General features: G+C 45.3%; 1 protein-coding gene across 1 annotated transcript; it reads left to right on the top strand.

The window, feature by feature from the left end:
• Positions 1–1,290: 1,290 nt before the first annotated feature.
• Positions 1,291–4,952, top strand: LOC145850476 (uncharacterized). Its single transcript, XM_082965709.1, has 3 exons — positions 1,291–1,420; positions 1,621–3,392; positions 3,942–4,952. The coding sequence occupies exons 1-3, from the start codon at positions 1,308–1,310 to the stop codon at positions 3,968–3,970; spliced, it is 1,914 nt and encodes a 637-aa protein (XP_082821835.1). The 5' UTR covers positions 1,291–1,307; the 3' UTR covers positions 3,971–4,952.
• Positions 4,953–11,013: the final 6,061 nt, after the last annotated feature.

Below are 11,013 nucleotides of genomic sequence, written 5' to 3'. Positions count from 1 at the left end.
GCTCAGTGGGATTGAGATCTGGGCTCTTCGCTGGCCATGGTAGAACACTGACATTCCTGTCTTGCAGGAAATCACGCACAGAACGAGCAGTATGGCTGGTGGCATTGTCATGCTGGAGGGTCATGTCAGGATGAGCCTGCAGGAAGGGTACCACATGAGGGAGGAGGATGTCTTCCCTGTAACGCACAGCGTTGAGATTGCCTGCAATGACAACAAGCTCAATCCGATGATGCTGCGACACACCGTCCCAGACCATGATGGACCCTCCACCTCCAAATCGATCCCGCTCCAGAGTACAGGCCTCGGCGTAACGCTCATTCCTTCGACAATAAACGCGAATCCGACCATCACCCCTGGTGAGACAAAACCGCGACTCGTCAGTGAAGAGCACTTTTTGCCAGTCCTGTCTGGTCCACCGACGGTGGGTCTGTGCCCATAGGCAACGTTGTTGCCAGCGATGTCTGGTGAGGACCTGCCTTACAACAGGCCTACAAGCCCTCAGTCCAGCCTCTCTCAGCCTATTGCGGACAGTCTGAGCACTGATGGAGGGATTGTGCGTTCCTGGTGTAACTCGGGCAGTTGTTGCCATCCTGTACCTGTCCCGCAGGTGTGATGTTCGAATGTACGGATCCTGTGCAGGTATTGTTACACGTGGTCTGCCACTGCGAGGACGATCAGCTGTCCGTCCTGTCTCCCTGTAGCGCTGTGTTAGGCATCTCACAGTACGGACATTGCAATTTATTGCCCTGGCCACATCTGCAGTCGTCATGCCTCCTAACAGCATGCCTAAGGCACGTTCACGCATATGAGCAGGGACCCTGGGCATCTTTCTCTTGGTGTTTTTCAGAGTCAGTAGAAAGGCCTCTTTAGTGTCCTAAGTTTTCATAACTGTGACCTTAATTGCCTACCGTCTGTAAGCTGTTAGTGTCTTAACGACCGTTCCACAGTTGCATGTTCATTAATTGTTCATGGTTCATTGAACAAGCATGGGAAACAGTCTTTAAACCCTTTACAATTAAGATCTGTAAAGTTATTTGGATTTTTACGAATTATCTTTGAAAGACAGGGTCCTGAAAAAGGGACGTTTCTTTTTTTGCTGAGTTTACATAATACTACATTATACCTGTTATACTATATTCTAACATATTATAACAAATAACAATGACGAACCCAAATGGAAGCATCTCACGTTGTTATGTATGAACAGTAGTCTTCCTTAGTGTAAGATGCTAGAGATATATAGTGGACATGATAGTAATGGCGTTCTCTCCTCTCCTCACCCAGTGCAGGCAGACGAGGGTAGGCAGATGGAGATGGTTCTGAGGCTCCAACACAGCGACCTCTCATGGTCCTGGATCTACACTAGAGCCGCTAAGAATTCTGGGAACCAGGAAGTGAGCTGCTGTAACTACATTATCAGGTACTAGATGCTCTGAATGCTTTCATGATTTTAACTGCAGTCTTCAGAATATGTCTGTATATGTAGAGTTTGATTATTGTTTTGTCTTGAAACAAGAAAAATGAAATAATAAAAAGAGATATGTAGTAATAATTGTAGCTGCCTGTATTGAGTAACTTTTCTCTGAGAGACTGGAGTAACGTGTATTCTTTCCTTCACAGTGAAACAGAAGCCATGTATCTGAGGAAAAAGATCCACAGCGATGCTTTTAGAGCCTCTCCTCCTCAGCCCTACTGCCCCTCTCCCAGCCCCCAGCTGACCCAGAGCTGTTGCCCCACCAGGGACCTAAAGAGACAGAGAGCATTCAGCCAGTCCAGTAGTATATCTGAAACTGAGAACAGGTCTAAGACCAGCAAGAGACAGAGAGCAGAGTCTAATGCTGTGTTCTACGTCACATCATGTAGCTCCTCCTCCCAGGCCTCACCTATCGCCGCCTTCTCCACGCCTCCCTATAGCCCCACCTCCTCCCACTACAGCTCCTCCTCCCACTCTCCGACACAGCAGGACGACACCAGCTCTGACTCTCTGTTGGATGTGTATGGCTACACAGAGAACTTAACCTCCTACTACCATTGCCCCGAGGGAGGGACTGAGGTAGGGACTGGGCCTTCCTGCCTCCTGTCCCCCTCTAGGTCCTTCCAGCCCGGCTCGGAGCAGTCCTTCCACCAGGGTGTCTTCAGCCAGACTGATGCATTCTCTCCTCAGTCCTGCCCTTCTTCTCCCCAGTATGATTGCTCAGCATGCCCTGCTGATGCCCGGCTGGTCCCTGACTGTCTATCTGTATCAGACCTGTTAGAGAGTTCAGCAGACTGCCCCATCACCATCCAAGACTACAGCCTCTCAGTTCAGCCACAAGGTGGAGCCACCAGTCCATACAGCCTCTCAGTTCAGCCACAAGGTGGAGCCACCAGTCCATTCAGCCTCTCAGTTCAGCCACAAGGTGGAGCCACCAGTCCATACAGCCTCTCAGTTCAGCCACAAGGTGGAGCCACCAGTCCATTCAGCCTCTCAGTTCAGCCACAAGGTGGAGCCACCAGTCCATACAGCCTCTCAGTTCAGCCACAAGGTGGAGCCACCAGTCCATTCAGCCTCTCAGTTCAGCCACAAGGTGGAGCCACCAGTCCATACAGCCTCTCAGTTCAGCCACAAGGTGGAGCCACCAGTCCATTCAGCCTCTCAGTTCAGCCACAAGGTGGAGCCACCAGTCCATACAGCCTCTCAGTTCAGCCACAAGGTGGTGCCACCAGTCCATACAGCCTCTCAGTTCAGCCACAAGGTGGTGCCACCAGTCCATACAGCCTCTCAGTTCAGCCACAAGGTGGTGCCACCAGTCCATACCAGAGCCACCATATACCTCAGACTGTCTCTCCTCCTATTGGAGGCCTGCTGACCCCTAACCCCTCCCCGACTTCCAACCTCTCCTTCCTCTACAGTGACAGAGACAAGGTAGAGATCAGTATCCTAGCCCAGCAGATCTCCTCTCTGGCCTCCAGCTTCGACCTGTTCAACACCCTGAGCCCCATCCAGACCCCACCTCAGCCCCAGCCCAGCTCAGAACCCCTTCCCTGGGCACAGCTCCCAGGTCCCTCCACTGTCCCCCTCCACATCAAGCCGGAGTTGGTCCTGGATGAGGGAGTGTTTGATAGTCTCCTGAAGGATCTGAGCATGGTTCAGGGACCTGGGAGTCTGTCTCACTGCTACCAACCTCAGGACCCTTCAACCCTGGCTCTGTCCTCTCTCGCCGACCCTCTACCCATGGAGCAGTCATCCCTCTCTCTCTCCCTCCCCCTGCAACACCCCTCCTCCCTCTCTCTCTCCTTCCCCCTGGACCCATTCCACCTAGCTAACCTGGATCCCTTCTCTCTGAGGACAAGCTGTCATAATCAGACCTCTGAGTTGCATCAACTCAACCTGCCCCACAGTCTCCATCAAGGTGATTATAACACATTATACACACCTCAACCTCCAGCAAGGGGATTATAACACATTATACACAGCTCAACCTCCAGCAAGGGGATTAGAACACATTATACACAGCTCAACCTCCAGCAAGGGGATTAGAACACATTATACACAGCTCAACCTCCAGCAAGGGGATTATAACACATTATACACAGCTCAACCTCCAGCAAGGGGATTATAACACATTATACACAGCTCAACCTCCAGCAAGGTGATTATAACACATTATACACAGCTCAACCTCCAGCAAGGGGATTATAACACATTATACACAGCTCAACCTCCAGCAAGGGGATTATAACACATTATACACAGCTCAACCTCCAGCAAGGGGATTATAACACATTATACACATATATAATAACATACATTTATTAATACCAATAATGACAGGAATTATTTTAACATGGTAGTTGTGGTTGCGGGGGAAGAGTCATGTGTGTTGTCTGACTGACTCTTATTTGAGTAAATCCTTGAAATGATTGTTGAAATGACACATGACTTTCCCATTCTATTTCAGATGGGCTTGTTGAAGAATCCATGTACTGATACTAGTCTAAATAGCCTTTCAGTACTAACCCTCGTATGGCATATTGTCATGACAACCAACCAAGTCTTCCAGCCAGAGTCCAAAATGAAGACTTTTTAAAGACTTCTACAATATTTAGTAGTTGGTACTTTTCAAGGGAACATGTTTCCCAAGTATCTCTTATTTTTGTAAATTAAATTGTGATGAGAGTAAGTGAACCTCGTCCAGTGGACCAAACTGCTGAGGAGCTTGTTACTATTTTGTATTAACTATATTGTTACCTGTTGACTGCTGTAATTCACCATCTGTGTTGATGATGATGTTGTCCTGATTCTGGTAGCATGGTACTGTACTGTTTACATCTAGAAAACTGATGATCAGATATGTAGAATTGATGTTTATGTGAATGTTGAGGGACCATGAGGATGATTTACTACTGAGCACTTTCTGGATGTTTGAGCTGTTTGCGATAATGTCACACAGGGTCGTGACGTGGTGCTCCAGAGGAGGTTGAAGCAGAATAGTAGATTCTAATATGCAACCCAAATCACACACTATTCCCTGTATAGTGCACTACTTTAGACCAGAGCCCTATGTAACACTTTTCCCTGTATAGTGCACTACTTATGACCAGAGCCCTATGGGGATATTGGGTTCCATGTGAGAAACATCCATAGGTGTTAAAAAGAAAATGAAGTAACTACCTCAATAATGCCACTACATTCATTCCCAGCCTGAAACTACTGTTTAGTAAGCGAGTGTATTTATTGGTAGAGATGACTGTTATACGTATTGCTTCATTCCAGTGTTTGTCTACTATTTGTGCTACTGAAAACTCTTGTTTGAAACCATTGGTAACCGTTATTCAGGACATTAGTCTTGAATACATATGTTGTGTTGATAAAATGCTGCTTGGTTGGATGTAATTGTACAAAAGCAAAGTCTTTTTGCAATTGGTTTTCTAATTTTGCAGTGAAAGTTATTAAAACGCATAAAATATGATTGTGATATCTTAGTTATGAGAAAATAAAAAAGCTACAAGATATGATATGACCCAAACAAGGGCACTGCGTTCATCCACCACTGGCCTGCTGGCCCCCCTACCTCTGAGGAAGCACAGTTCCCGCTCAGCCCAGTCAAAACTGTTCGCTGCTCTGGCACCCCAATGGTGGAACAAGCTCCCTCACGACGCCAGGACAGCGGAGTCAATCACCACCTTCCGGAGACACCTGAAACCCCACCTCTTTAAGGAATACCTAGGATAGGATAAAGTAATCCTTCTAACCCCCCCCCCCCCCCCCCCACCCCCCCCTTAAAATATTTAGATGCACTATTGTAAAGTGGTTGTTCCACTGGATATCATAAGGTGAATGCACCATTTTGTAAGTCGCTCTGGATAAGAGCGTCTGCTAAATGACTTAAATGTAAATGTAAATGTAATGATCACAATAACTAGCTGTATGAGAAGAACAGACAGAGATGTGTTTTAAAGCTGATCTTGTCCTGACAAAGCCCTATGAATGTGCTTGCCTGGGCCCATCAGGAGGCAGGTTTCCATTGGCCCAGGTTTATTCCACAAAATCAGTGTCGCAAAAAAAACACATGTAATGGAAACGGCAGATAGAGGAGACATATGTAATAGAAATGGCAGATAGAGGAGACATATGTAATGGAAACGGCAGATAGAGAAGACATGTGTAATGGAAACGGCAGATAGAGGAGACGTGTAATGGAAACGGCAGATAGAGGAGACGTGCAATGGAAACGGCAGATAGAGGAGACATGTGTAATGGAAACGGCAGATAGAGGAGACATGTGTAATGGAAACGGCAGATAGAGGAGACGTGTAATGGAAACGGCAGATAGAGGAGACGTGTAATGGAAACGGCAGATAGAGGAGACATGTGTAATGGAAACAGCAGATAGATGAGACATGTGTAATGGAAACGGCAGATAGAGACATTTCTAAAGATCAAAAACATTTTTATCCGTTCGACGGGGGTGGGTTTTCCTTTTGTCTAACTTTATTGCGACAAATAATGATGGATACTGTGTTTTCAGAATAAATGATGATTGCCGAATAGTTTTGAATGTACTCGGGGCACATGATGTCATCATAAGCTCCAATGCTTGCTAAATGTTTGTTTTTCAACTATACAAAATAATGTTTCTTTACAGGACAAAGATTGACTTTCAAGAATGCCTGAATGGCTTCGCCTTGCTTTTCTGGTTGGCTGGAAAGTTTCACCATCCAATCAGATCTAATGAAGTAACTAGAAGGTTTCTTCCTAGGTTTTGGCCTTTCTAGGGAGTTTTTCCTAGCCACCGTGCTTCTACACCTGCATTGCTTGCTGTTTGGGGTTTTAGGCTGGGTTTCTGTACAGCACTTTGAGTACAGCACTTTACAGCACAATTTGTCTAAATGGGTAATGGAAACACTTCAACCACTACCTTTTTATTGGATGCTGTAGGTTTTACGTTCAGCTGTTTTTATCAACACAAGATAGTTAAATGGTAACGCACCCTAGCAGGCAATTGTATGTGGAGGCGGTGAAGAGAGTTGAAGGGGCAAGAGGCCACAGTGCTGAAGAAGATATGGAGGTGGATGCACCGCAACCAGTTGCAAATGTTGTACGTCAATCAAGTGACCTGGATACACTTATTGTGAAGGTGGATTTTGTAGCATTTATAGCCACAGTTATTAATTGTACTGCACAAGTGTCCAGGAAGTCCAAGAAGCTGGATATCATTATATCTGCAGCTGAGAAGTTTTCGGGCCTCCAAGACTTAGCAGCAGAAACACTGCTAGGACTACTGTCGCCAGGAAATGTCCCGCCCTCGCAGGATCCTTCTGAGCCTGTGTAGGGACCTGATTAGAATGTTGTTAGGCTGATTTAGTGTCATTAAAATGTTGTTATTGATAGTTTGTATGGATATACACAAAAAAAGTATTACCCTGCATTACTTCATTTTGGGGATCTTTATTATCCACCCCACAGGTGGCAGAATGCACATAACTGTATCAAACACCATTATACCACAGAAGAAGAAGAAGCAGGCAATCGTTGCATCTATTTTCTATGCAAATGTTCTAAATGTCGACAAAGAAATAATTGGACAAGTTAATGTAAACATAGCTAATGAATGATCTTTGATTGCTAAATGCCAATGAGGGACACTTGTGTTTGTCTCGTTCTACAGGAAAGAAGGAGAAAAACGTTCTCTGCTCTTTGCGTGTGGCCTGAGGAAGGTCCGTGTACCTGAAGGTTGCTGCTGATATGCATCGGCTCTGTAAATAAATAAAAAGGGACAATTTGAACGCAGTAGAGTTGCACCACCAACATGTATTTAACCAGTTTACTGAGAGCTGTGTAGTAGCCTAATATACACGACCAGACTTTTACGTATATCAAAAGGCTGCACCTCCACTAATTAACTTCGACTAATGTAGTGCTAATGGCAGAGAAACTGTCATTCATACCATATATTGTCACTTCTAGGGGGAGTTGTTAGTCCCGAGGTGAAGGACGGACTGAAAGCTGCTGACATGAGACTTGACATATTATTTGTATTGTAGTATAGCTGTCTATTACTAATATCTTGCTGCCTGTGGCCTCCAGTAGACATGTCTACTACTAATATTGTGTTGACTATGGAGCCATGGGTAGCTATGGGTATTAGCTTGGGTATTACAAGCTCTCCCTCACCTTGTCACTGTACTGCAGCTCTCCCTCACCTTGTCACTGTAGCTCCACACTGTACTGCAGCTCTCCCTCACCTTGTCACTGTAACTCCACACTATACTGCAGCTCTCCCTCACCTTGTCACTGAAGCTGCTCACTGTACTGCAGCTCTCCCTCACCTTGTCACTGTAGCTCCACACTGTACTGCAGCTCTCCCTCACCTTGTCACTGTACTGCAGCTCTCCCTCACCTTGTCACTGTAACTCCTCCACACTGTACTGCAGCTCTCCCTCACCTTGTCACTAACTCCACACTGTACTGCAGCTCTCCCTCACCGTGTCACTGTAGCTGCTTACTGTACTGCAGCTCTCCCTCACCTTGTCACTGTAACTCCACACTGTACTGCAGCTCTCCCTCACCTTGTCACTGTAACTCCACACTGTACTGCAGCTCTCCCTCACCTTGTCACTATAACTCCACACTGTACTGCAGCTCTCCCTCACCTTGTCACTGTAGCTCCACACTGTACTGCAGCTCTCCCTCACCTTGTCACTGTAACTCCACACTGTACTGCAGCTCTCCCTCACCTTGTCACTGTAGGTTGCTCACTGTACTGCAACTCTCCCTCACCTTGTCACTGTACTGCAGCTCTCCCTCACCTTGTCACTGTAGCTCCACACTGTACTGCAGCTCTCCCTCACCTTGTCACTGTAGCTCCACACTGTACTGCAGCTCTCCCTCACCTTGTCACTGTAGCTGCTCACTGTACTGCAGCTCTCCCTCACCTTGTCACTGTACTGCAGCTCTCCCTCACCTTGTCACTGCAGCTCCACACTGTACTGCAGCTCTCTCTCACCTTGTCACTACAGCTCCACACTGTGTCACTTTGGTTTCTATTGACAGCTTTTGAGAGGACAAAGAGTTTGTTTGGACCACAGTCAGAGCCAACCACTAACTCTATTCTCTGTCCTAACTTGGCAGCGGTCTGAACATAACAGCGGTTAGTCCCATGTTTAACCGCTAGATGGTGTCAGAGTTCAAACTCAGAGCGCCATACTGGGTTCAAGGGTTCTCTGTTTGAATCAAGTCTATTGCTCTCTGGTCCAAACTGTAGGTGTCTTACTGCGATTAGCTATGGCTGACCTATAGGCATGTTACTGCAAAGCATTCAAAACAGCATTAATAGAAAGAGTAAATCACAGGCTGTGTCCCTTGCTAAAGTGTTGAAACAAATCTGTTGTGAGTTTAATAAACTCCTCTATGCCAGCCCAGCAAACATTTCTACACGACTTGTGCATCAATCCCTCCTTTTTTGGCCAAGGAGGTAAGGCCAAGTTTCAAATCAACTTAATTTGTTTGTTATTTCATTAGGAAAGGAAGTAAGGCGAAGTTTCAAATCAACTTACTTCGTTTGTTATTTCAGTAGGCGACACAAACACTTTGAAGTAGATGAGTGAAACCAAATGGAAATACAATATACTGGTACTACAGTACTTAGGGTGGCCACCCACTCTGCTGGGTGAAAACGCGCTTTGGTGATGACATTTCACTTCCTTATGTTATAAAATACATTTTATCAATACAAATAGAATTATCCATGTTCTGAATCGCTCAGTGGGGTCTTTCTCAAACATATTAACATTATATACAAAAAGTCGGATTTCTTACCTAATACATCCGATAATAAGCACCGAGTTCTGTTGACAGAGCAGTGCTGCTTTACCGCTGAAACTTTTGAGGATTTTACATTTGTGGTCATCGTCTTCCAAACTGTTTCCACGGGTCGCAAATAATGATTTATATATACACTAGATGATGTGCAGAGGGCGCTGTTTTGAAGCCACCGCGCCTTCATCTTTGCGTTCCCCCAGCATTGGGAGATATAGAAATGCATTTACTAATGTATACAATTGTTTTCACCACGTTCATTATATTACAGACACCTTATTAATTTAAAATTATATTACGTGAGCTAAACATAAAAAAAAATATACAAACATTTTCCATAAAGTATTTATATTTTTTAATTCTAATGTTACTGTCCCTACTACAAAAAAAAACAACTTAAAAACATGTCATTTTGTCATTGAAACTTTTAAATGAAATGCTGTAGAATTCCATTCATTCCTATAGAATGAAGGTGTTATAATACCCATAAAACCTTGCGGTCAAACAGGGAAATGGCTCCAATAGTTTTTACACCATTCATTTTTCCCATAGGGAATTGTAGAAACACTCAACATAAGAGCTGTGTTTCATGTAGGCTTAGCCTGGCTTGATGTTTTCATAACCATGTAAATCTCTCTCAGACAAGGTGACTCTCAATATATTCGGAAATGCTAATTAGCATCATGGTAGACATCATTCTGTATACATCTGGCCCTTCTTTAAACACTGTGTTAACTAACCTCCAGACGAGCTTCAATGCCATTACAACATTCCTTCCGTGGCCTCCAACTGCTCTTAAATACAAGTAAAACTAAATGCATGCTCTTCAACCGATCGCTGCCCGCACCTGCCCGCCCGTCCAGCATCACTACTCTGGACGGTTCTGACTTAGAATATGTGGACAACTATAAATACCTGGGTGTCTCGTTAGACTGTAAACTCTCCTTCCAGACTCACATTAAGCATCTCCAATCCAAAATTAAATCTAGAATCAGCTTTCTATTTCACAACAAAGCATCCTTCACTCATGCTGCCAAACATACCCTCGTGAAACTGACCATCCTACCGATCCTCGACTTCGGCGATGTCATTTACAAAATAGCCTCCAGCACTCTACTCAGCAAATTGGATGTAGTCTATCACAGTGCCATCCGTTTTGTCACCAAAGCTCCATATACTACCCACCACTGCGACCTGTATGCTCTCGTTGGCTGGCCCTCGCTTCATATTCGTCGCCAAACCCACTGGCGCCAGGTCATTTATAAGTCTTTGCTAGGTAAAGCTCCGCCTTATCTCAGCTCACTGGTCACCATAGCAGCACCCACCCGTAGCACGCGCTCCAGCAGGTATATTTCACTGCTCACCCCAAAAGCCAATTCCTACTTTGGCCGCCTTTCCTTCCAGTTCTCTGCTGCCAATGACTGGAATGAACTGCAAAAATCGCTGAAGCTGGATTCTCATATCTTCATCACTAACTTTAGCTGTCAGAGCAGCTCACAGATCATTGCACCTGTACATAACCCATCTGTAAATAGCCCATCCAACTACCTCATCCCCATATTTTTTTGTTTGTTGCACCTTTGCACCCCGGTATCTCTACTTGCACATCTATCACTCCAGTGTTTAAATGCTAAATTGTAATTACTTCGCCACTACGGCCTATTTATTGCCTCACCTCCCTAATCTTACCTCATTTGCATACACTGTATATA

The sequence above is a fragment of the Salmo salar genome, chromosome 19, assembly GCF_965601325.2.
Source record: "Salmo salar chromosome 19, fSalSal1, whole genome shotgun sequence".
In the NCBI taxonomy this organism is placed as follows: Eukaryota; Metazoa; Chordata; class Actinopteri; order Salmoniformes; family Salmonidae; genus Salmo; species Salmo salar.
This window is presented reverse-complemented; position numbering and strand designations above follow the sequence as displayed.